The sequence below is a fragment of the Bidens hawaiensis genome, unplaced genomic scaffold (genome assembly GCF_021521415.1).
Source record: "Bidens hawaiensis isolate Kalapana, Puna unplaced genomic scaffold, B.hawaiensis_p1.1 tig00020689_1, whole genome shotgun sequence".
Taxonomy (NCBI): Eukaryota; Viridiplantae; Streptophyta; class Magnoliopsida; order Asterales; family Asteraceae; genus Bidens; species Bidens hawaiensis.
In genome coordinates this window covers 277,338-305,197 of record NW_027493180.1, presented here as the reverse complement: position 1 = coordinate 305,197, position 27,860 = coordinate 277,338, and the positions used below count along the sequence as shown (strand labels likewise).

The window sequence follows — 27,860 nt, the reverse complement described above, 5'->3', positions numbered from 1 at the left end:
CCAAAGAAAGGACCTCCACAAACTACAATGTCCTCGATTGCCTCACGCAATCCCTTGTAAAAAAACAACGCTGCCTCCATCATGTGTACAGGTTGGCATGTTCTCAAGCCGAAGAAAAGTTTAGCAATACCCATACATGATCGAAGCAAAAGTAACTCGCTCTGCGGGTCACCAAGTTTTGGGAGAAGACGCATCAAATCAACGGCATTAGTAGCTCTCTTCTTTGCCAACCCCCTAATAAACCTGGAGTCTTTACTAACAGCTCCCCCAAGAAGCTTCACCCCTAATAATGGTCTCCCGATGTCAGCAGGGAATAAATCGTCACGAGACTTGGTATCATCACAAGAAGGCCAAAACAGCTCAGTTTTCTTAATATTCAATTCAAGACCCAAAGTTGGACCCGTCACCGTAATGATATCCAACACTTTAGCCACCTCCTTTGAATCTACAATGATCGTCCCATCATCAAGATACCAAGCATGAAGAAGAAGCTTGCAATTGTCTCAAATCTGATGTACAAGGGGTGCAAAACAAGGGCAAAAAGAAGTGGTCCAATGGATCTCCTTGTTGAACCCCGTGGCGGACCAAATATGATTATCCCCAATATGTAAAAAAAAGTTATGTCGGGTACATTGGGTATATAATCAAGTAAACGGATCAATGTTATCTGGTAATCGGGTATAATGGTATATTACAAATCCCAAACCCGTCCTAAACCCACAAAAAATTTCAAAACTAATCCGAAACCCGTCACAAACCCAAATGGGTTGGGTATTACCCGTCCTATTTGTGTCAGGTTTTGGGTTTTCCCATCGAAATAGGACCGGGTTTGTAAGTCTTAATGTCTTCAAATCCGTAACTTCCACTAGCCTGTCTTTGTTGGGAAGCTTGTAGTTTAAAGTATGTAATATTTATCTTTGAACGGGATAGAGATAAGACGATAAGATTTGTAATGTTGCTAGATAAATCTTTTTTTTTTCCGCACTTATCTTCATAATCTTAATTTCTATCAAAACTAGACCTTCTAATAAATCAGCCAATGTGTTTGTGAAGCACTCATCATACTTCACAATTACCGGTTTTCTCAAGCTGTCTTGTGGTGTGTGTATTTTAAAAAAAAAATTTTTTTTAGATTATCGTTGATTTATACGTGAGATTGTGCGTGTATATACATAAATAAATAGCGTAATTACTAGTAAACAATTTATAAACTTATTACTCTATAGAATAGAATAGAATGGTTTAGAAAAAACTAGAGGGAGCATTTGTGTAAGTGAACATAAAATGAAAAGAAGTCAAAAGTAAAAATGTTTTCCACTGCCATTCTTTCCGGCAGGAATCTTGTGAGACGCAAAGCAATATCCATTCATTGTTATTAATATATAATAATAATAATAATAATAATAATAACATCTGGACGGGCGGACTTTCCAAAACTGCATGTCCAAAATCATCCTCGCTTAATTCACCAACATTCAACTAATGCAAGCAACTAAATCAATCTTACTCTTTTTGAAGAATAACAATATATTAATAATGTCGTTCGTTGTGGGATTCATAATCGGAATGACACTTGGGTTTGCACTCATTGCTGCTTTTGTAAGATCGGAGAATGCCAGATCCAAGCGTCGTTCTAATCTCGTGAGTTTAAGATTTTTTACATTCCAAGTTGAATTATTGGTTCCGTTTATGTCTCAAAAAGATTTCATCTTGTGTAAATTATTCGAAGGCGAATATAGTTGCTGCATTATCAAGGATGGCCCGTGAAGATTCAACAAAGTTACTCGCCCCCGAGTATTATCCTTCGTGGGTTGTTTTTTCACAGAGACAGAAGTTGAGTTTCGCATTCTTCCTGCTCTTACATGTTATTTTAGATATGGGAACTGATTGTTTTCTGTCTTTTTTTGTTACAGTTGGCATGGCTTAATTCTCATCTTACAAAAATCTGGCCCCATGTTGATGACGTAAGTTTGCCAAGAACAGATTGTTTTTATTTCTTTTGAGATACATATTGAGAATATTGTAAGCCTAGCAAAATGATTGGGTCGTTTTAAAATGGGTTGGGGTCAATTTGGTGTAGGCAGCTTCGGAGCTTATAAAGGCAAACGTGGAGCCGATTCTCGAGCAATATAGACCGATTGTGCTCTCTTCCTTGACATTCTCCCGGCTTACTCTAGGCACGGTTGCACCACAGTTTACCGGTTAGACTAGTTTATTTATTTAGAGTTTTTGTTCATTTTCATGATATGTGAGAATTTACCGAATGCAGTGATTAATTAGCTTTCGGATAGTATGATTTTCAGGAGTTTCTGTCATTGAAGATGAAAGTGATGGAATAACTTTAGAGTTGGAGCTAAACTGGGACGGGAATCCTAGCATAATACTTGATGTCAAGACTAGACTTGGTGTCGGTTTGCCTGTGCAGGTACTGCAATATGTTTTCTGAAGTTGAATAATATTCTTATATAATCTAGATATATAGTCTTCTATTATGACATTTATTTACCAAAGGATCTGCAACTAAATTTAAATATGAGAATTTAATTTTTGATGCAAAACTACTATCGAGCCGGGGGTCTCACCGGAAGCAGCCTCTCTATCCCTATGGGATAGAGGTAAGGCTGTCTACATCTTACCCTCCTCAGACCCTACCATAGCATTGCTATTGGTGGGATATACTGAGTACGATGACGATGACGATGACGACGAATTTGTTTGCATAGGTGAAAAATATTGCATTCACAGGGGTTTTTAGGATGATATTCAAGCCACTAGTCGATGAATTTCCTTGCTTTGGAGCCGTCTCGTTTTCTTTAAGAGAGAAGGTATTTGTTTCTCCCATTAAATAGACTTGAAAAACTCAATAACTAGATGGCTGAGAGTGGGGGTGTAAACGGCGAGGCTGAGCCAAGACCGCTTAAGCTCAGGCTCGGCTTGTTTAACGTAAGAGAGCTGGAGCTTGAACTTGGCTAGTTGGGTCGTTTATTAGTTATTTATTATTTCTTTGAAAATTGCAGAAAAAGATGGATTTTACTCTGAAAGTAGTTGGTGGTGACATATCTGCTATTCCTGGTGTCGCTGATGCTCTTGAGGTGCGCGTTTCATTATGATATTCCATTAAATATTTTAGCTGCATATTTGTCACTTGTTCAGTTCATTTCAGAGTACCATACATGATGCTGTTGAGGATTCAATCACATGGCCTGTTCGAAAAGTTGTCCCCATTATCCCTGGTGATTACAGGTATGCCCGCAACCTGGAATATGGCATAATATCATCAAATTTGCCGATATTAATATCATCATTTTTTTTATAATGATTTGATAGTGACCTTGAATTAAAGCCCATGGGGACATTGGAGGTGAAGCTTGTACAAGCTCAAGGCTTGACTAATAAAGACTTTATTGGGAAATCTGATCCTTTTGCTAAGTTATACATACGCCCATTGCGTAGTAGAACACAAACAAGCAAAGTTATTGTAAGTTATTATTATTCATGTTTATTCTTTTGATGTTTTTGCTAAGAACAAAGATGAGTTCTTCATATTCATATTATTTACTTTTTGTTCAGGATAACGACTTGAATCCGGTTTGGAACGAACATTTTGAGTTTGTAGTTGAAGATATATCCACCCAACACCTGACAATAAAAGTATATGATGACGATGGTCTTCAAGTTTCAGAACTCATTGGATGCGCTCAATATAAGCTGAGTGAACTTGAGCCCGGTAAAGTAAAAGACGTGTGGTTAAAATTGGTAAAAGATTTGGAGATCCATAGAGATAATAAAGATAGAGGGAAGGTGAGAACTTTAGAGTTGAACCTTACTCATATTGCACTTGATTACACGTTGCAAGATAGGTGGGTTGGGTGCTTCTGGTCGGGTCGCTCTTAGGAACCCTTTCGTATATTCGTTTGTTATTTAAAATTTAATTTAGTTTTTCTCTAATAACGTGTAATATCTATTTTTTTTTAAATCCAAATACACAGATTTGTATATCTGTTTATTTTTTGTCTACAGAGTTGTATTCAAAAGTATCAAAAAGTACGTTATTTTAGATAAATTCGGTTTTCAATAAATTTTATATCAAAAACAAGAAACATAGAACAAAACTAAATTAGATGTTAAATTAAAACAAAAAAAAGTTGAAAATAAAAGGTATATTGCTTTTTAGTGATCCCAACTATTGTCTTTTGGTCACTGCTGGTCCCAACTAATGAATTGGCTACTGATGGTTCCAACTTTTAAATTATTTGTTTCTAACGGTCCGCGACTAACAGAATCCTAACGTCGTTAGTTTCATGTCGCCGGAAAAATGGTTTTGGCCGGAAAACTCAATTTTTTTCCCGAAAACTCAACATTTTCATCCCAAACATCTTGGTAACTTTGCATCGGACCTTTAGGAACCTTTTTCTAGTAAAAGCCCCAATTATTGAGGTCACCGGAAACCTTAGAACCATCGTCGAAATCGGTTGATGGTGCTCAAGTGGTGGTAGTTGGTTAACGGTGAGTCAATTGGCGGTGGTTGCGGTGTTCAGGAGGTGTTTTCCGGCAACAAATTTGAATTTTCCGGCCAAAAATGTTTTCCCGACGACTTGAAACTAACGGCGTTAGGATTCTGTTAGTCGCAGACCATTAGGAACAAATACTTTAAAAGTTGGTACCATCAGTAGCCAATTCATTAGTTGGGACCAGCAGTGATCAAAAGTCAATAGTTGGGACCATTAAAAACCAATATACCAAAATAAAAAGGGTCGGCCCTATTTGTGAAAAAGTTTCAAAAGGATACATCATGTAATCACTCTCTTTCAAAACGACCTACTTTTAATAAATAAAGTTCGTTTTTGGTACATGTCAAGATGGGCTAGGCCAGGTTGTGTTGACCCACAAACACGTTTTTGTCCATTTTTCGTTTAAATAGGTAATGTGTTAATCATCATTACAAATGTAATAGTATTACAATAATATCTAAAGTGAATAAATAAAAGATCATATCCTTTAAGAGCATACTTTCAGCCCGTTTAATCTGCTCAACTAATTTCTAGAGGTTCCATAGTTTCTTGTTATTCTGTGGTTGCTTGCTTTTGTGTAGGTGCACTTGGAGCTATTATATTGCCCGTATGGTGTGGGAAATGGGTTTACCAACCCGTTTTTTTCCAACTTATCGTTAACATCTTTGGAAAGGGTTCTCAAAGACGGGTCTGGTGGTCAAAATGGTGATGTGGTAAATAACATAAAAAGAACAGTAATAATAAGAGGAGTGCTATCTGTCACAGTAATATCTGCTGAAGATTTACCGCCTGCTGATTTATTGGGGAAAGCCGATCCTTTTGTTGTTCTCACTATGAAGAAAACGGGAACAAAAACCAAGACGAGGGTACGTGGGTAACAGGTCAAGTTGACCAAAATAATTTAGCGTTGGATTATACTTGGTTTAAAAAGTTGTTCTTGTCAAAATGCAGGTTGTGAATGAAAATTTGAATCCAATTTGGAATCAGACTTTCGATTTTGTTGTTGAGGACGCGCTACATGATATGCTTATTTTAGAAGTATGGGACCATGATACATTTGGGAAGGTGCGTACATCGTTTCACACGTTCCTTGTCTTTAGCGATTAACATAGTTCATGTGTTTTTATGTTTCTGTGTAAACACACATCTGACCCCTCATAACACCAATATTCATGTTCCTGAATACGGGAATTGTCTTCGAAGCTTTTCACAATGCTAACTTTATTATTGTTATAGGATTTTATGGGAAGATGCATTTTGACTTTAACCAGAGTTATATTAGAAGGGGAATATAAAGAAAGTTTTCAAATTGAGGAAGCTAAGTCAGGAAAACTTACCTTAAATCTTAAATGGTTAGCACAGCCGATTTATCGCAAGTCTTAGCATTCGGCTCACTATCATCTGCCGGCCAGCAAGAAGAGCGATTGGAGAAGCCTATCCATGCTCATCTTCAAAAGTCCTTGAAGATGCAAGTTGAAGATCAAACATTGTTTTGAGCAGAGAGAGATGGATGTTCTTGGTGCAGTTTTGTGTTTTGTTTGCATCTTGGTTACTAACTTGTTGGGTGGAGTGACAAATTTGTAACTAGTGCACAGGGCGAATAAAAGCAACATATATACAACATTAGAACCGCTTATAGTGTCACTTATGATCAACCAGTTTAACAAGTGAGTTATCAAGGTTCCAAAGTAACTAAAATATCATTTTTCAAATAATTAGATGAAATATTTAACAATAAAAAAGGAGGTTTTTAACTAAATGGTCTTATCATAACAATTACTCAACTTCTTCAACATCATCTGAAAATAATAAAAACACCAAATTATTAAACACTACCAGTTTTGTTCGCTAATTAAATATCCGGTTTACCAAGCTAATCAATATTCATGTTAGTCAAGTAAGTCAAATATCCGGATTTTATAAATCTAATAATAATAATGCAAGTAGATTTCTTCATTTCAATTCAAGTGTCGGTTCGTGTTATTTTTAGTTTTTATTATAACCACAGCTCAACCGGACATGCAACAAGTAAATGGGTTAGTCGAGTTTTAAATATAATCAAAATATTAACAATCGCTTATACCTCACCCCCTTTTGTTTAAGTTAGGCGCCATCAACTAAACTTGTCCAGACCCAAACCCGAGTCATCCTAGACTCATCATCTCCGCTATCGGCTATCACACACCACCACCGACTGCTACCATCACCCACCCCCCACTGTGTCATAACACCTCTTAATAACATCGGTTATGGATACTCATGAGATATGCAAGTTCGGAAGTGTTCGCCAGCAGCTTCGCCAGAAAAGCAGATCTTGTCCGGATAGTCCTTCAGGTCGCCAGAAATGTCTCGTATCCTACTGGTCCCTCTCCTGCGTTGACCGGACTCCTACACCACTAATAGTCAACTCTTACACCACTAATGCCGTTCCCGCAGATGTATAAACCACTGCAAATCAGGCGCCTCTGCTGGCTAATGAGCATAGTCAACCAGGGACGCCATGTGGTCCTGCCCAGGACGCAAATTGAAGTTCTGTCTTTGATATGTAAAGAGATTTTCCAAATAATTTAGTAAAGAGTACATTCACTAATCACTAAAATAATAGAGGTTGTAGGTTTCGCGCAACCCAGCTAGCAAATTAACGTCAGAGGCTTGATTATTGCAACAAATTTGGATTTTCGATAGAAAATATGAACCTAAAGCAATTTCACATTTTTCCAAGAAAAATCAACCCATTATGAGGGGATCTTGTGAAGTTCAATACAACTTTTAGTCCACCCATAACCTAAAACTAACTAACAAACTAACATATATGCTAATCTTTCATGATATAGCCAAAGCAAAATATTTCTTCATGGTTGTGTCACTTAGGTTGTTGGACTCCACACATCCCTCCATCCTGAAAATAACGAAAACACCAACTCAGATGTCATGGTTATCACCGTTCATATATTACACATAAAAACAAGTATATGGTACTAGAGTAGATAACACTAAAACAAAATTCTTCACAGCGGCAGTACCGGACACTTACCGACTTACGCAAACTTTAAAATGAGACATTGCTGATTAATAAAGGTTACCTATTTTTAAGCCCTTTTTCGATATTCTCACCCAAAACTTCATACCAAACATTCATTCCTAACAAAACTCAAAATTATGTTGTTCATGAATCATTGACTTACGTTTTCCGCCCCAAACTTCATTTTCTTTAATTAAGTCAATTACCATGAAGGAACAGGTACCATAAAAAATATGAGACCTAGAGTTTTTAAAACTAGAAAAATCAATCATAACATCCTCTACAACTTTTACTTGCATGTACCGCCCAATTCATGGGCTAATCTAGCAATATAACAAACATACAAGAACCCTACACAACATACATCCTAGAAAAAGAAATACATATACTTAGGAATCTGACAGTTGTCAAAAATGTGAGTTAATATTGGAAAAGTAATACAAACCTCATCATAAACAACCTTTTGGTTGCGCCAAAACTCCAAAGGCGGGAGGACTACTCTTCCTTCATAAAATAGAACATTTAATTTTTTATCTTACATTTAAGGCATCCAAGTAGTGTTATATATATATATATAGGGGTGAGATCTAGAGAGAACTCCTCTTAAAGAGAGAACTAGTAAAAACTAATAAAAACTATTTTTAACTTTTTTTTAAAAAATATTTTGTAATTTTTTTTCTTTCCTCCTAAAAAGATGATATTGTTCCTAAAAAAAAAAAAAAAAAAAAAAAAACCGGCGATATAGTGCATATGTGCACTAATGTGTATTGCATATATACAATAGTGCTTTATTGCATATAATACAACACAATTGCATTATACAATACACACTATTGAATATATGCAAATACAAACACTAATAATTGTACTCAAAACAAACTATCGTATATACGTAATACAACACTAATATGCACATATGCACTATATTGTTTTTTTGGTATTTTTGTATATAATATAACACTATTGCACTAATACAATACAAAAAATTGCATATATGCTATTCAATATTATTGCACATATCAAAATACACACTAGTGCATATATGCAATAAAAAAAGTCGATGTATTGCGTATGTGCACTACAACGAGTTTTTTTTTTATTTTTTTTATATTTTTCGAGTAAATGGTAACAAAATATAAGAATAATGGCAAAAACGGAAATTTAAAAATATTTTTTTTAATTAAATTAAAAATATTTCTTTATTAGTTCTCTAGTTCTCTCTTTAAGAAGGAGTTCTCTCTTGATCCTCTCCCATATATATATATATATATATATATATATGGTTGCTTTGTAAACCATCTCTAACCTGATCTAGATTTCTTTCCACTAAAAGATTCTATTGACAAAATGCTTCCACTTCCACATGTTTTCTCAGGCCCCTAAACAATAACAACCTGTTATTCCAAAACGAACAAGTAAAACTAGAGTCGTTTGTAGATTTACCTTTTTGCCCCTTGCAGGGGTAGATTTAGCCGATTTAGGACTTGTTATGAGCTTTCTTTTAACCGGCCATTTGGTTTTAGACCTGTTCTGAGTCATCATTGCTTCTTTGGAACTGATTCCCCGAGTTGGAGGTGCACCTTCTTTCTGCCGTCGGTTTTTTTTCTTGTATCTACTACCTTTCGTGCTTGTTCTCGCAAGGTCATTATCATCATTTACATCCGTTACACCCACAGTCGTGTTATTTAAGGGGTCCGAACACTTGGGTGTAACGTGCTTTTCCTCTAGATCAGTTATCTCTATGTCGATCAGTGATTCACCGCGCACATCAGCATTATCCTTATTTGTAGTATCCTCAGTAATAACAAAGTCAACATTTTGGTCAATCTGCTTTTCTTTTGATTCCATCTTTGAAACAGTTTTCCCGCTTTCATTTGCAGCCTCTTTGTTTAAAATTTCAGTGTTATCCAATGTTTTCATAGATCTAGTTATACGCCTGCTAGAAACCCCTGAAAACTTTGATCGTGTACATGAGTCCACAGTATTACTTACAATGGGACTCATTTTAAAACTTGGATCACCCTCTAATTCTGGTGTAACGGGAGGTCTTTCACATAAAACTTCATTTCCAGCTTCCATTATATCCTCCTGCTCAAAAAACCATAAAAACTTTGATTTTTTTTTTTTTGGATTTTTTATTAACAAACTTGAAAATATGAGCAAACATACATGTGGAACTTCAACCAAAGGTAGATTAAGGGGAGTGCTAGTTTTATCGTTCAACATTATGTCTTTGCAATCTTGACCTCCAATATCGTCGCTATCGCAATTATGCGGTTTATCATGAAAGTGACCATGTTCTTCTTCAATGGAGTCTTTTCCATCTTCTTGAACTGAAGATGATTATCATATGCAGAAAGTGAGAAATGCATGCTTCATAGGTGCAGAACATTGTTTTACATAAATAAACATTCAACTAATTAAATCTTACAATTCAATGAATAATAAAAATTTCTTCTAAAACAACCCGTGCTTACAAAATAATATTTTTTTCAATAAATACTAGTTACCACAATTAGTGTTCATTACCCGTTGTGGCACATTTGACGGTAGACTCTGTTTTGGAGCAATATTCCTTCCAGTTAGGGGGAAAACCGATAACAAAATCATCAAACACCTGTAAGCGTAAGGGGAAATTTGCATAAAAGTCAAGGTTGATTTGGATAAAAGTAGAGGTTATGCTTTTGACGATTCTCGCTGAGTATACCTGAGGGGGAAATCCATTCTGAAGGGTTCTTTCTTTGTTAATGGAGCCTCTAAGAAGAACGCAGACGCCGTCAACTGTCTCTAACTCGGAAAAGTCGAAAATGTGGAGGATGGGTGCAGAAGAGAAGCATCGTGTAGCCCGGTTGCTGTGAAAAAATAAACATAGAAATGACTCCATGTGAATGAAGAATATATGGTATATAAAGAAAGAAAGAGAGAAAGTAGAAACTGTTGACAAGTGTGGCCTGCGACCCCTATGGCATGGTTTGTTTGGGGTTTGATGAGCCACCAGTCCTGCAAAGTAACCTAGAAACAAATAATAATAACAATAATAATAATGATGATGATGTGTGAAGAATGCGAGGGAAGAAAGTTACAGTCTTCTGGACGTAGGAATTGTCGGCAGGCATTGAAGATGCGAATTAGAAATGGAGGATGGGTAGAATCCCTAATTAATTAATAACATTATTTATAGCAAGCAAAGCAATAGAATTGAATTGAATTGGTAAAGAAGAAATACCGAGCGAGCAAAGAAGAGGTGTGGAATTTGAATCGATTACACCTCTAAATATCTAACTTTACATTTGCTTGGATCAAACAAACCCACTTCTACACCTGATTTTACTACAAATCTCACTGATTAGGTTACTAGAGGAGATGGGGGTGGCACAACTCAATGATTAGGTTCACGAGGTTTATTAAATGATCCAAAGAAATGGTTTGGAAAAATTGTGTGTTCCTAGTTTTTTTCTTTGTTTATGGACAGAAAGAAAGAGATGAGGAGTGGAGGGGTTGGGGTGTTTAAAAAAAAAACAGATTAAGATCAGGCTAATATTTTAATTCTATTTTTATTCCTTTCAATAAAATGGCGGAATTGTCTCCCACAACCAACCCGATATGTACTCAACTAAACTTCCATGATCTCTCATATATATCACACTTCTCCTAACTCATTTCCTGCCATTCAATGCTTCCACCATTGTTGAACCTACCATTCACTGCTTCCACAGGTAATATTTTTCTTTACTTTTATATAAAACATCCATCACAATTGCATCGTCTATGACCTTTTTATGTGTGTTTAACCCGCATCTTTTGCCATAATTTCTTATTTCATTTCAATCCCATATCAATTTAATATGCTTTTGAAGCGTTGTGTAACCCTAAGTAAAAAAAAAGCATGTCTTTTGTAAATTGTTTATTTGGGGCAATTATAATTCATATTACTCATTCTATCCGGCTTAACTGAGGTGATAGTGGGTTAAGGAACTCATGTTATCCTTAATTAAAGTATTACCTTTCTTCTTCTTATTATTTTTTTTACCCAAAACACAATTCGCAATGAGTTTTTGATTCATGTTATGTTTTCATACAAAAACATAATTGAAGTGATAGTGGGCTAAGAACTCTTGGTAGGAACCAAACAATTAGTATTAATTCGGTTTGGTTCGCTTAAAATTTGAATGGCTTGGTTTCGGTTTTGATCAAGAATCAAAAATCGTTACAAACGGTTTAGTTCACGAATTGACTTAAAACCGTCAAACTGAACCGTGAACACCCCTAGTGTTTGCTACTGTGTATATTTTTACCTTTATTCATCTAGTATTTCGTTGTTAAAATATACATGTTTTTGCATTTATTATATATTTCTAGCTATTCAAGTTAGTGGGTTTTATAGTATTGCATCATCTTTTGATTGAGTTTATTTAGTTGTTTGTTGTCAATTGGCATTGTTGGTTGTGTGTTTATTTACCTTTATTCACGTAGTTATATGATGGGTTCACTAAGTTTTTACTAGGATTTAAAGTTGCCTATTTTGCTGTTTTGAAGTTCTCTTTACTTAAATATACAAATAATTGAGTCATTTTTTTGGAAGTAGATTAACACAGGTAGTGTTTTGGTCAAAAATTAACAAAGGCAATTTCGTAACCAAATTAGTGAGTGAGGCATGGTGCTTGGTTGAAATGAATGCAAAAAGTGCTAGAACACAAGGATTTATTGCGAGGAAAAAACTCGTTATCCTGAGGATAACAAGAAAAAAAACCCCGGGTGGTGAAAACTATTACCACCAGTTTATTAATAATCAAATCGGTTACAAGTGTTGGAGCTTTTCTATTTGGATTGTGTTACAGAGTGTAGCTAGAACTAATGTGCGAGTTGATGTGTGTTTTGATCCAGAGATAGCTACCCTGTTTATACAAAAAATCAGCTAACTAATAGCCCTAAAAATCAGGAAAAGCTGGACTATTTCATAACTAGCCGTTGCCTTCCATATATGCACGTTTTTGAAGTTGTTGCTAAGTGGTCCAAGTCTTTAGGAGATCATGTGAACTTGTATGACCTGGTAAAAATCAAAGAAAGGAGGTTGAACTGTTAGTATAACGATAAATTAAGGATACCTGTTGTTAGGGAGGATATTGTATCCTGAAGTTATCCTGAACATATCGCTTCCTTAAGATACCGAAAATTTGATGCCTAACAATTGTCCCCAAAATTGATGGCTGTTAAAGTGGGATACAGCTGCTAATTTTTTAATTTTGTATTTTGACGCTTGGGTGGATCACACGCACGTGTCAGTTATCCGTGACCTTGTCAGACCCTTTGATATCTCTATATTTATCCAGGATAAATAATTCATAGATTTATCCGATTATTTTTACAGGTAATCCTCTTGATTTCTCTAATCTTCATCTTCTATAATCATGAGTCCAAAGTTTCGTGCTTCAGGCATTAAAGATTTCACTTCAAAAAATCTTCTAGCAAACCTTGTAAACGAGATATGCACCTTTAACGATACCGATATCATGAACCTACAGTCCAAAGGGTGTTTCCCCCAGCAACTGTTTTTAGACCTTTCGATCCTGCCGTTCTGTTCGACCTTATCTCGAAAACTTAGATTTGCTTCCCGTATTTGCCCTTCAAAATTGGCTTTTCCTACCCATTCCCAGCTTTTACCACCAAGTTTTTCAATAAAACCGGCCTTAACTTCATCCAGACCATGCCCATGGTTTGGAGAACTTTATTTGTTCTAGAGAGGTTGATCATCGACCATGCCCTTGATTTGACCCTTTCCGAGTTAGCTTTCGTTTATGATCTTCGAAGCCACGGTTCTTCACGATACCTCCTCAAGAAAAAGTCTGACCGAACCCCACTTGTTTTGAGAAATACCCAAAACAACGATCAATGGAAGAAACAATTCTTTTTCGTCAGAAGGGATTCTCTTCCAGATCCCGAAAATCTTCCTTATCTCTGGGTTACTAAAAGTAGGATACGTTATCCTAAATCCGTATGCTGATAAGTCTGACTGATACACTTTATCTTGTTTTCTTGCAGCTTTGAAGTTCTTTGAAATAGCTCCCCTAGGCAGAGAAACTGAAGGTAAAGTAAATTCTATCTATCTCCTAGACGAGGGAGAGAGAACCTTTCACCCTCAACCGAATTTTCAAGAACCTCTTTCTTCGGAGGAATCTGATATGTCTGGTAAGAAGTAACAGGATGTTAGTAATAATAGATAAGAATTTAGAGATACTGACTTGTTTTTTCTTTTTTGTAGGAAAATCTGTTGCGGTTTTTTCCCTTGACAACATTGAAAGCATGGTATCCACCCGAAGCACCATTAGGAAGGAAACTGCTCCTAGCTCCCTGCCCTGACACTAGAGTAGCCGTGCAAAAGGTTTGAAGAAGCAAAAGAACCAAGAGACCAGTGACTCCATTCATATTCATGACATTGACTTCCATGATGCTATGAACAAGACACAACAGGTATCCTCCTTTTTGTTACGTATCCTTGTATCCTGAGGATAATATATGCTGAAGATTTCTTATCCTTGCAGGGTCTTGAGTTTCTCTCTTCCCGGTTCACTGCCATGAGGCTAGAACTCCACGAAACCCATACCCACATTGCTGAGTTGATAAAGATCGGGACCTCTAAGACCAGTCTTCTTGATAAGAAGATAAAAGAGCTAGAAGACGCGAAGCAAGAGCTCTCAATGGCTAAAAAGGAACAGGTTCATCAGGAAGTGGATTGCTTGGTAAGGATCCAAGAGGTCATGGAAGGGGCGAAGAGGTCGGCAGCTATCTCCGTATTTCAATCCCGTCTCCGCATGGAAAAGGAGGCCCATGATGCTGGCATCGATACTACCTTTTGGGATGTAGCGGCCTGGAGGAAGGTGCTGGCGAAGCTAAACGGAGAAAGTGTGGAGGAACCGGGGCCTAGTGAAGTGGAGAAGATGGCTGAGGAAGCTGTGGAGGTGGCGATCAGTGATGCGGTGATGGTAGCTGGTGATGGAGCTCAACTGGGCAACGAAGGCGCAAAAAAAGAAGGTCTGAGCCTAGTTTTTATGGTTTGTTTGCTTATGGTTATGGTTGTTTGTGGTCTGTAATGGTTGTTGAACAATTTTATTTTCTGTCTTGTGAACAAGTATGCATAGGGTAATAGGATGCACGGGTGGAGGGATCTAGGTTTTTCAAGACGAAGTCCGTGTTATCCTGGCTTTTAGACATCTGGCAATACTTGGGTGGAGGGATTTTGGTTTTTCAAGACGAAGTCCGTGTATTGCCTTTTTATTTCCCTGCACTTAATATTAGTAATGACATAACCTATTGGTTTAAGCATTGTGTTCTATTTGTATGTCATTTTAGATAACTTATCTGAGTATATTTTGATTAGAGCTTGTCTATGAAATATTCTCAAGTTTTTGAAATAAGGTATCTTGGGGATAATATATCCTAAACATATTTCTTAAAAATTCATCCTTCTTCAGAATAAAATATTTAAAGGATTATAATTCTAGAAAATATGTTTTGAAATCCTATTATGTATCAAGATAAAACATCTTTAAGGACAATATATCCTTAAGTCTTGTGTAAATGTGAATTTTCACAGTTAAACCAAAAGATTACGTCTTAAAAGACAAAATGTTCAATAGGACTAAGTGTAACGAGTACCTTTGTAGAGAACACTCATAAACTTAATAGGCTTACACATGATGTCCTCAACTGTTGATCTTTCTATGTATCATGCTTTTGGAGTTTTCTAAGTTAAGAGCAACTTAGTAACACTTCTACACTTAGCGACCTGGCTGATCTCCGATCTATCAAAACAAAGTCAGACAGTTCTGGTGATAAAGCCCATTTACTGGCGATAGAGCCTGTTTAGTTGCGATAAAGCCTACCTTCTGGCGACAAGGCCTACTTTAGAGACATAAAAATGTCCAAACCTTAGATAAAACTGGGGAAATTCCCAAACGTTAGCGACATGAAAATGCCGAAACCTTAGATAACATGAAAATGTTATAAACCTTAGTAACGTATGTGTGACACGTCTGTCACTTATCTTGAGGATTCGATCTATAGCCAACAACAATCGGATTATTAGCTGGTCTGGTTCGACTGCCTCGAACTATAGTTGAACATCGTGCGCTCCAGGTGGGGTGTTACCCAATTCGTTAGAAAGGTGAAAACCTTTAAACCTTAGAAGATATCAAGGATATCTTATTCATGTGGGAGGTGATCAGCCTATAACTATTGTCAAGATAACATATCCTTAGGATAACTGCAAAACACTAAACTCTTAATGAGGGGTGGGCTAACACCCCTCCGATGCTTAAGTCAATACACTTGATAAAGAGATAATAAAGTTTAAATATGAAATAAGGTAAAAGTAGATCAGGGAACATACCTTTATCCTGGGATGTTGAGGATATGAACATACCAGTTAAGGAAACTAACAAAAATATGCCTTAAGATGGAACATACCTTTATCCTGGGATGTTCCATAGTGATCAATCTGTAGGCCCCTTTGCCTGCTTCTGAATTGATTAAATAAGGGCCTTCCCACTTTGGAGCTAGCTTTCCATCTGCTGGGTTAGTGGTATTTTGGAATGTCTTTCTTAACACCATATCTCCTACTTGGAATCTTCGAATTCTGATGTTTTTGTTATATGACTTGGCTATTCTTTGTTGATAAGCTGCCATTCTGATTTTGGCAAGGTCTTTGAGTTCATCAATGGTGTCTAGGTCTTTAGTAATGCTTTGGTTGTTGGACTCGGTATCTTGGATGCTGATTCTTGCTGTGGGGATCACTATCTCTGTAGGGATAACAGCTTCAGCCCCAAACACCAAAGAGAAAGGTGTTTGACCTGTTGCATTTTTTGAAGTGGTCCTATCAGCCCAAAGAACGAATGGCAACTCTTCAGCCCATTTTCCTTTCTTGGACCCCAACTTTTTCTTCAAATTATTGACGATGATCTTATTACTTGACTCTGCTTGACCATTGTCTTGAGGGTGTACTGGAGTTGAAGTCACCATCTTGATTCCCCAACTTTCACAAAAGTTGGTAATTTTGCTACCAATAAACTGTGAACCGTTGTCACAAATAATCTCTGCCGGTATACCGAATCTTGTCAGGATATTGCGTTTGATAAATGAGATCACATCCTTCTCTTTAACTTGGACAAACGCCTCATCTTCGATCCACTTGGAGAAGTAATCTGTCATGGCCAACATAAAAACTTTTCCACCAGGAGCCTTTGGTAGCTTTCCCACAATATCCATTCCCCATTTCATAAATGGCCACAGTGATATGATAGGATGTAGTGGTTCAGCTGGTTGATGCAATATGTTGCTATGTCTTTGGCAAACGTCACATTTCCTGGAGAAGTTCATTGCATCATTCTTCATTGTCGGTCAGAAGTAACCTGTCCTCAGTATCTTGGATACTAAGGCTCTGCCCTAGTGTGGTTTTCACAATCACCTTCATGTATGTCCTTGAGGACTTCTCGTGCTTCATGATGTTCCAAGCACCTCAAGTATGGACATGCAAGTGATTTTCTATACAAAACATTATTTAGAATAATATACTGGGCTACCTTCATTCGGAAAGCTCTGGGATTTTCTCCTTTTGAGATCTTATTATCCTGAAGATACCGTATTATGGGACGGGTCTAGGATATTGGATCGTCTTCAGGTTTTGAATTCTCCATGACTTCGTGGTTCTCGTTTGTTGCTAGAGTCAAGATATGCATGATGGGTATCTTGATGTCATCCGGTATCTTGAGAGCCGATGCTAAGTTTGCTAAGGCATCTGCTTCAGCATTATATTCTCTTTGTACCTGTACTATATCAAATGTTTCGAAATACATAGCTAATTGCTTAACTATTTCTAAATATTTTTCTAAGTTTTCTACATTTACTGCATAAGTGCCATTAAAATGGTTAGCTAATAATAATGAATCAACATAAACTTGAAGATGCCTGACCTTCATATCCTTAGCAAATTGTAAACCAGCTATTAAGGCTTCATATTTAGCCTCGTTATTAGTGGCCTAAAATTCACAAGATATAGACAGAGGTATAATGTCCCCCTGTGGCGATTTTAGCAGGATACCTAGACCCGTTCCTCTTATGTTGGAGGTACCATCAGTATGCAAGGTCCAATTCTCTTTGACGTTCAATTGTTGAACCTCTTTTTCTACTTCTTCAAGGACATCCTGGCTAAAATCAGCCACAAAGTCGGCAAGTGCCTGAGACTTGATGGCGGTTCTTGGTTCATACACAATATCGTATGCACTAAGTTTCACAGCCCACTTTGCCATCCTACCTGACATTTCTGGTTTTCTCAAAACAGCTTTAATAGGATAGTTAGTTTTTACATGAATAGCATGAGTTTCAAAGTAATGTCTTAATTTAGTAGAAGCCATTATAAGTGCTAAAATTATTTTTTCAAGATAATAATACCTGGATTCAGCATCTAGTAGGCTTTTACTTACATAATATATTGGATGTTGTTGACCTTCGTGATCTTTGACTAGGACAACACTTATTGCACTTTCCGAAACGGCTAAGTACAAAGATAATGGTTCACCATCAACTTGCTTCATCAGGAGTGGTGCTGAGGATAAGTATTCCTTCAAGGATACCAAAGCCCTTTCTTGCTTCTCTCCCCATTCAAATTTTTAGTTCTTCCTCAGGATATTGTAGAAGTCTTTGCACTTCTCTGAAGATCTTGAGATGAACCTGTTGAGAGCTGCAATTCTTCCGGTCAATCTTTGGACATCTTTGACATTTCTTGGCCATTTGATATCCAGGATAGCCTTGATCTGCTCTGGGCTTGCCTCTATTCCTCTCTTGGTGACCATGTACCCAAGGAATTTTCCTTCTTTGACCCCAAAATGACACTTGGCTGTATTCAGCTTCATGTTATACTCATCCAGGATGTCAAATGTTGTTGCCAAGTCTTTGAGATGATCCTTAGCCTTCCTCAACTTTACCACCATGTCGTCTATGTATACTTCCATCGTGTCCCCCAGTTGGTCTTTGAACATCATGTTAACTAACCTCTGGTACGTTGCACCTGCATTTTTTAGTTCAAAAGGCATTGCGATATAACAGTATATACCTGTGGGAGTCATGAAAGCTGTGTCTTCTTGATCTGAAGGCTCCATTTGAATTTGTTGAAATCCTGAGGATGCATCCATGAAGGTTAGTAGTTCATGGCTAGCAGTTGCATCCACCATTGGATCAATGTGTGGGAGTGGAAATGGGTCTTTTGGACAGGCCTTATTCAGGTATGTGAAGTCCACACACACTCTCCACATTCCATTCTTCTTCTGGACTACAACTAGATTGGCCAGCCATCTAGGATAGTGGACCTCTCTTATCATTTTGGTCTTGAGTAGCTTCTGCACTTCTTCTTGTATGATAATGTTTCTCTCAAGAGCAAACTTCCTTCGCTTTTGATGTACCGGCCTGAAAGATTTATCTATACCAAGTTTATGAGTAATTATAGATTTAGAGATACTTGTCATATCCTCATGTTTCCAGGCGAAGGTAGAAGTTCTTTTCTTTAGGAAGGATACCAATCCTTGTTCGATATCCTCAAACATACCCAATCCTAACAAACTTTGATCTCGGTATCCTGAGGATCCAGGGATACTTCCTTCACATCTTGATCCTAGCTTGTAGGACCTCCCTTGGTTGTTTCTGTAATTGCTATGCTTGAGTAGGCTTTGCAGACGACTTCATTGATGATGCATAGAAATCTTTGGCGTCTTGTTGGTCACTTTCTATCTTGATAACTCCCTAGGGACTTGGAAGGTTTACACACTGATGGTATGTTGAGGGTACTGCCTTCATGTCAAGAATCCATGGCCTGCCTAAGATCACATTACAACAAGACAATGAGTCAATAACACAAAATTTTTGTAGAGAGTTTACTCCCTCTATGTATACTGGAAGTTCGATATCTCCCAGGGTATTCTTGGTATCCCCACTGAATCCCACGAGGACTGAGGATCTCGGGATAATCTCAGTATCAGGAATATCCATTTTCTTGAAGGCATCCAGTTGGATGATGTTCACGGAGCTGCCCCCATCGACGAGTATCCTGCGCACAAAACAGTTAGTTATACATAAAGTGATTACCAAATCATCATGATGAGGATCCACAAGATCACATCGATCCTCCTCTTCGAAGAAGATAAACCTTTGGGTGTTCAATGTGGATGTACGGAGAGGTCTTTCTACGTTATTCATCTTTGTTTCCTTGGAACGCTTCTTGGCCGCTGAGTATGAGGTTCCACAAATGTCCGATCCTCCCGAGATAAAGGACACAACCTTAGCCTCGGGTGGTGGAGAAGGTGCTCTTTCAGGTATCTTGATAGGATCCTGACTCTTGTTTCTTATTTCTTCCAAACTGTTCCTTCAGGTATCCTTTGCTGAGAAGGTATCCTATTTCCTTCCAAAGTGCTATACAATCGTCAGTGCGATGGCCAAAGTCTTCATGGAATGCACACCACTTGGACTTATCTTTATTGGATCCGGACTTTTCATTTTTCTTGGGCTATCTAGCCTTGTAACCTAAATCCTGCATGGCACATATGACACCACCAATATCAATGTTAAAACAATATTCAGAGATTTTAGGATACTCCTCATCATCTTCGTCTTCCTCCACTGCGTTTATCTTGGAATTATCTTGTTTGGAATAAGGCTTGGGCCTAGAGAACTTTTGTGGAGAATCTGACTTTCTGTTGGTAGACTCGTACTTCGGGATAATCAGATTTCCATGAGCCTTCTTGTCATCCTCTAGCCGGATGTATCTTAACGCCTTATTCTGACTTTGTCAAGATTCTTGCATGGTGTCATGACAAGATTGTCATAGAAAGGAGAATCCTTCTTCAATCCCATCTTGAGAGCTTCAACAACAGTCGCCATATCGAGGTTGGGGATATCCAAAGCTTCCCTGCTAAATCTAGTTATGTAATCCCTAAGGGATTCATTATTATGCTGAACAATTCTATATAAATCACCTGTCATTTTCTTAAAAAATCTACTGCAAGAAAATTGATTATTGAATAAGTTAATCAAATAAGCAAATGAAGTAATAGTATTGGAAGGAATACTTAATAACCATTTGAGGGCCGGTCCCGTCAATGTTGAATCGAATCCCTTGCATAGGCAAGCTTCTTTGATGTTAATGGGGATGGGGTTGATCTCCTTCCTTTCTCTATACTGAGCTACGTGTTCCTCAAGATCCGTAGTGCCATCGTATAGCTTCAAGCTGGGCGTCTGGAACTTCTTGGGGATCTCCACGTCGCATATAGGCCAAGTGAACCTGGATAACCTGTGGCTTCCTGCAGGAACTTCAGCTATGGGACGTATTATCCCGGGGATATTAGAAATCATATCCTTCATTTTCTACAATTCTCTGGCTATCTCGGGGGATATCCCCTTAACCTTCATAGATCCACGGTTAGTGTATAAATTTGCATTAAGTAAATTGTTACCGAGATCGTGGTTAGGCCTCCGGTATCCTGAGCCTTGACGAGTAGTATCTCCATTGAGGGTATCTTCAGGATAAGGTGACGTGTGCATAGGGATATCATCCCCGACATGCACTTCAGAGGACACCATGGGAGATCCTGACGAGAATATGCCGGCTTGCATGGTTAAACGAGGCTGCATGTTGATGGAGTCTGGCCTCGTTGGTCTGGGTAACTCCGAGGATACCGGAGAGTAAATTCCCTTGTATCCTGATTATTTCTGAGACGGAGTCCTTGTTGGTTGTGCCCCCAAGGATCCAGGATTTTGAAGGAAAGATGATCCTGGAGAATCAAAATCAAGGACCCTGGGCATGATTGGAGTAGCATCCTGCCCTGGTTTCTTCTTGATTCCTTCAATTTCCTTGAACAGTCTTGAGTTGGTTTTTTCTTGCTGCTCCATGTGAGTTTTGACATGTTTCATCAAAGCAAAGATGGCACTGTTAGAGATAACTGGATCTACCCGTGTAGAGGTTCGCGCATATGGTGGAAGTTCTCCTCTGGGTTGAGTGTTTTTCTTCGGAACTGGTGGAGGACCGGTGTTGACAGTTGAAGCAGTGGTGACCATCGGAGCAAAAACAGAACTGCTTTTTGATTATGAGGCCATAATGAAGGGATGAAAATGATGAGAATGAAATAAACGGTTTTGAAGGATTGAAGCACCGTTTTCCCCACGGTGGGTGCCAAATTGTTTTGGTAAAAAATTAACAAAGGCAATTTCGTAACCAAATTAGTGAGCGAGGCGTGGTGCTTGGTTGAAATGAATGCAAAAAGTTCTAGTATACAAGGATTTGTTGCGAGGAAAAAACCTGTTATCCTGAGGATAACAAGAAAAAAAACCCCGGGTGGTGAAAACTATCACCACCAGTTTATTAATAATCAAATCGGTTACAAGTGTTGGAGCTTTTCTCTTTGGATTGTGTTACAGAGTGTAGCTAGAACTAATGTGCGAGTTAATGTGTGTTTTAATAAATTAAGGATACCTGTTGCTCGGGAGGATACTGTATCCTGAAGTTATCCTGAACATATCGCTTGCTTAAGATACCAAAAATTTGATGCCTAACAGGTAGGTAATTAGATTATTATATAAGTTGTTTGAAGCATGTGTTTCTAAGCTCTGTTTCTGGTTCAAGTTTTAGTGTTTGAATACAAAATTATGAAACTTTATATAAATGTCAAACAAATAACTTCTTTTTCAAATCTTTTGAATATGTTTTAACTTTCAAGAAAGAAAATACAACATGTCATGTTTGATAGTTGATATGATACTTTTATGTTTAGGTAATCTTGTAGTTTAACAAATTTGACTCTTAGGCCATATCTATATTGATTCGTATATAGGCAATTTGATGGATAATCAGATACGTGAGGTAGTTGAACTTATGCGAGCCAGACAACTGCAAGCAGCTCACTTGATTTTATTAGTGGTTTTCGTTGCACTACGTAGACTGTCAACCAGAAATCGTGCTAATTTACCTACTAGAGAAGAAATTTTACAAAGACGATATGTACGAGAAGAGATGTTACATGACCTTTTAAACGGCGGTAAATGTCATGACGTTATCCGCATGAGTGAGAAAGATTCTATGACATTGTGCAGTATCTTAAAGCATGATGGTGGAATTTAACCTACTCAATGCATGTCAGTTGAAGAGCAAGTTGCAAGTTTTTTGCATACTGTAGGTAATGACTTGAGAAATCGGTTGACCTCTTGGATATACCGTCGTTCTGCATCAACAACAAGTCGTTGCCTTCATAGAGTTTTGAAAGCGATTATATCATTAGAAGGTCGTTATATTCAACAACATAAAGATGATATTATCCTAAAAGAAATTCAGGCAAAAAATAGATTTTATCCTTTCTTTAAGGATTATATCGGTGCAATTTATGGAACACATGTTCGCGTCAAAGTACCTAATAAAGGATGCCCCTAGATATCATGGTCGTAAGGAATACCCGACAATAAATGTGCTTGCTGCTTGTACATTTGTAATTTCTTAAATTTAAAATGATTAGTTTTGTAATTATTTATTATAATACTAATTATAACTTGTTTATAGGTAGATACTGTTTAGTAGACGCGGGTTTACCTCATACGAGTACCCTAATGACACCATATAGAGGTGTTAGGCATCATTTGAAAGAGTACTCCACTCGTGCCCCTCAGAATGCAAAGGAGTTGTTAACTTTTGTCATGCATCATTACGCAACGCAATTGAACGAGCATTTGGTGTCTTAAAAAAGAGGTTTCCTATTATTTGAAGTACAACACAGTCTAACATCTTTTTGGCATGTTGTATTTTACATAACTTTTTACTAGAGGAAGATCGTGACAAAGATCTTGAAGACGAAGTCATGCAAGAAGTGTTAGATGGACCACAAGAGAAAGAACGCCAAAATACAAGAGGCATACGTGAAGGAAGTATCGAATACGAACAACTAAGGAACTCAATTGCAACTAACATATGGACCAACTAGGGGTGTTCAAAACCGGATATCTGAAGTTTCAGATATCCGAACTTCGGATATCCGGACCATTCGGATAGTGGTTTTCAATATCCGAATCCGAATCCGAAATTTCGGATATCCGATCGGATAGTAAATCGGATATCCAAAAATCTTAAAGAAAAAAAAACCTATATTAAAAATGAATAATGACTAGTAATGATTGAAGAGGGTCGTGGTGACCGGTGAGTCGGTGACGGCGAGCACTGTGGTGACATGTGAGTCGGTGACGGCAAGGGTTGTGATGGCCGGAGTCGGTCATGGAAAGGGCTGTGATGACTGGTGAGTCGGTGATGGCGAGGGCTGTGGCATTGAACTGATAATCGGTAAGAGTATTAGATGAGTAGATGAAGGCCGACAAGGGAGGTGGAGCGAGGCTGCTAGCTGCGATTTGCTGTGAGTGGTGACGGTGAGAAATTAGAGCTAGGTCTTTGAGATCTTGTAGAAGTGGAAGAACAAAAGAGCAGCCATGGATTGAATTGGAGGCTGAAGACCTGGAGTGAAGAAGCTGGGAGGGAGGATAAATATGAAATTAGGGCTTTATAAGCTTATTATGGTTGTAGATAAAATAAAATTAAAAATATAAATTTAATATTTTGGATAGTTCGGACTTCTTGCAATTAGGTGCCGGTCCCACTCTTACACTCCCCCTTGTGTAGTTTGCCGCACTTCTTGCAATTACCGAATGCCGCATCCCTTCTAAACTCAGAAGTTTCAGTCTTCACCCTTTTGCCAGACGAACTAAAATTGTTTCCCCCAGGCCGCTTACTATACGAATTAGTGTTCCAAGTCTTCCTAACCTCGGTCAGCAGTAACTTCTCCCTCTGATCATACAATGTACCTGCCAAGGTAACCACCGAGTGAAAGGAGTTCATGTCGGTGGTCACCACACCTCTACGAATATCCACCGGGAGGCCCTTCACATACTTCTTAATCCTTTTTGCCTCAGGGGTAACCAGATCGGGACATAAGCGAGCCATCTTGTTGAACTTTGTGGTGTACTCCCGATGTGTCGTACTGCCCGCCTCCAAGGTCAAGAATTCCTGTTCAATTTTATCCAATCCGTGCGGAGGACAGAACTGATTGAGAACCAACTTCTTCAATCCATCCCATGTCATCCTCCTAATCGATCGATCACCCATAGCCTGCACCAGATTATCCCACCAACATAATGCCTCGGAACGAAACGAGGCGGTAGCATAAGTGACCATGTCATCCCCCTTGCACTTACTTACCCTCAGAACGGCCTCCATCTCTCTCACCCATTGATGAGATGCCAAAGCGTCTTTAGTACCATCGAAGGAAGGGGGGTCGCACTTCTTAAAGTCACCATATGAGCAACCCCGGGTCGATACACTAACAGTCCGCACCTCATCTTCATCCCCACTCGGCACATACACTTCCTCTTCCTATTCGACCTGCACCTCTTTACCCTTCCTTCCCGTATCCGAACCCTTACCAACTAGTGACTCCTCCATGGCCCTGACGGCCTCAGCAACGATATCAGGAATGGCGCTATGGAGCACCTGGTAAACCTCATCCGCGATAGCCGCGCGCAAAGCAGGATCTAAGGCGGGGTTATCCCCCTCCTCAAGAATCGGGGTCTCCTCCCGCTGGGGAGTAGGAATCTCTCTCTCAGCTTCGGCACGTGGCTTACGACCACGGCCGCGAACACTAGGACCACCTCTCTTAGAAGCTCGAGTATTAACCATGACTTGTCTCTACAAAGATAGAATTTAAACACGGTCAAGTACAAGCGGTAATTAGAACATGTAAGGTAAGGGTAAACTGCTAATGACGTTGATCAAGTGTAATTAGTCATTTACTTTACCCGCCCATCCTAACCACCCCCCTGCCCCTAACCTCGTTAGCCTTCTATCTAACACTTAAACAGTTAATCACATACCGGAAACTTTTAAATTTAAAGGAATGACTAAATAATTAAAAGTTACCTCTTGGCGTGCAGCTACTCGCGGTGGGCATACTGGTCTCTTTTCTTACAGTTCGAGTCCAAGCATTCAGGGATGCTCGGATCCCTCGAACCAAGGCTCTGATACCAACTTGTAAGGCCCCGAACCCCGGGAACCTCACAGTTGGTAATCATTCAAAACACTCGTAATGATAATTAAACTTAAAAACAATTATTTTCATTAAAATAAGCATCATAGAGTATAATTTTGCGGAAAACGTAAATAAGTAAATGAGTTCCCAAAGCCCAAGAATTTTGCCCAAAATCAATATAATTATCTTTAAATAAAAACTTTTTAAAAATAAATGTTCAATAATAAAATCTTCGATTCCCATAAGCCCTTCACCGTCCAAGTAGCTTCGTGCACGTCCAAGCGATAAGGCATCCCCTTCCTAACCTGAAACTCACACTAACATGCACACAAAGTCAGCTTAAGCTGAGTGAGTTCAAGTTTTAAATAAGTAACAAAAGTCTTAATAATCATTCCAACGGTTTTAAAACGGTAAACGGAAATACATCGGTTAAGTCACCACATTCAATTAATAGTCATCCTTACGTATGAGCATCTCTATACGTGCATTCCTATGTATATCAATATATATATATATATATATATATATATATATATATATATAACATTCAATAATAACATTCAGGGCCGAGAAAACGTACAACCCAAACACGTAACATTCGGCGCATGCAAACACAAAGTAGGCATACATAACATTCAGTAGTCGAGACGACTATAACATTCGCCAAATATTGGCCATTCTAATATATATATATATATATATACATACACACATTCTATAACATTCCAAGGCCCACCAATGCTAGCAAGCCTATGCAAAATAATTTAAAACATTTCATCAAGTGAGAAAACACTTAGGTGTGCATGCTAGCCCAAAATTTTTAAAGAGTAAAAAGGGCATCATGAACTCACCTGAAATCAATCGAACACCTGCAACGAGCTAGGAAATCCGTAAGTGCACAATCACAAGCAAGGGCCTGTAAATTTATACATAACGTGTTACTAAACTAGACCGTAAGAACACTCTTGCCTAATGGGCCGTTCAAGACTAACACTTTGGCCCAAGGCCCAACAACTTGACCTCAGCCCCTAAGACCTTTCAATTAACCAAATCCACCCTACGATTAAGGTCGGGGCTAACCATGATGCACAACTCACCCGCCGGTAATCAAATCGAGCCGAATACGCGCGGAATAAATTTTTAAATCAATTGTCAAAAGATCAGCCCCAAATGGACCAAATTCCCAACATAGTCATTTCATACATCATAATTATGTCACCCGAGTTGATAGTGTTGACGGTTCCTTTTTACAACTCCCAATTTAACTTTTAAACGACAATTCGCGCACCGCCGATTCGATTGACCAATCACCAACCAAATCATCCCCGAGTATCAAAAAACTAATTTTCCCACAGCCCTTAAACCACCCTAGAGCCATGCAAACTGATTCGGTTGGTCATTCGATCGATTAACGCATCAAACTCAACAATAGACAATTCTACACCCGATAAACCCTAGTTTTCAAACTAAAATCGATTGACCGACCTAAACACCTCCAATGGCCATGAAATTATAATATGATGTACATGACATACCTAGTGGGATTTTGATGTGAAAACCTCACTCAAAACAGTCCCAGAAAAGCTCAATTGGAAGCCACCCGGTTAGCCTATAACAAGACATTTTTCGATCAATACGCGCAATATAAGGATCAATTAACGTGTAAAAGGCATAGGGAATCATAAAACCGACCTGGAATTGGAGTTTTCACGGCTGAAACTTGGTTGGGCAGAAGAAAAATGAGCAGGGGGGTACAGGTCCGATCGGCGCCGCTAGGAATAATAGAGTTAGGGTTTTTTTTTATGATATAAACAATATTACACATTGACCCTCGAAGTTCAAGGGATGAGGTAACTTGGGAAAAAGGTTAGATAAATTAACGTACCGAGAAGATGGTCGGGTCAACGAAAGATGCCGGACAATTCCCAAGAAAACATACATACTCTACAGGCAGGAAATCTTTAAACCGATAAATTAGCGGGCGTTACAGTGCTCGGGCACAAGATTTCGTGAGACGGTATTGAGGTACATAGAGCTAAGATCGACACCATCAGTAGACTTCCTCCACCGACTAGTGTGAAATCCATTCTTAGTTTTCTCGGGCATGCGGGTTTTTTATCGTAGGTTCATCAGAGATTTTTCTAAGATCACCCAGCCTATGACTCGCCTTCTAGAAAAGGACATCACATCTGACTTTGATGCTAATTGTTTGAAGGTGTTTGAGTTTCTCAAGGG

The 27,860-nt window shown here is 38.4% G+C and overlaps 1 protein-coding gene across 1 annotated transcript; it reads left to right on the top strand.

Annotated features, from left to right (window-relative positions):
* Positions 1–1,536: 1,536 nt before the first annotated feature.
* Positions 1,537–5,894, top strand: LOC143561480 (synaptotagmin-5-like). The gene is made up of 13 exons (XM_077049554.1): positions 1,537–1,641; positions 1,730–1,843; positions 1,914–1,964; positions 2,081–2,201; positions 2,304–2,425; positions 2,724–2,825; positions 3,018–3,092; positions 3,164–3,243; positions 3,328–3,478; positions 3,571–3,801; positions 5,093–5,377; positions 5,463–5,576; positions 5,748–5,894. Exons 1-13 carry the CDS (start codon positions 1,537–1,539, stop codon positions 5,892–5,894), a joined length of 1,698 nt encoding a protein of 565 aa, XP_076905669.1.
* The last annotated feature ends 21,966 nt before the right edge of the window (positions 5,895–27,860 follow it).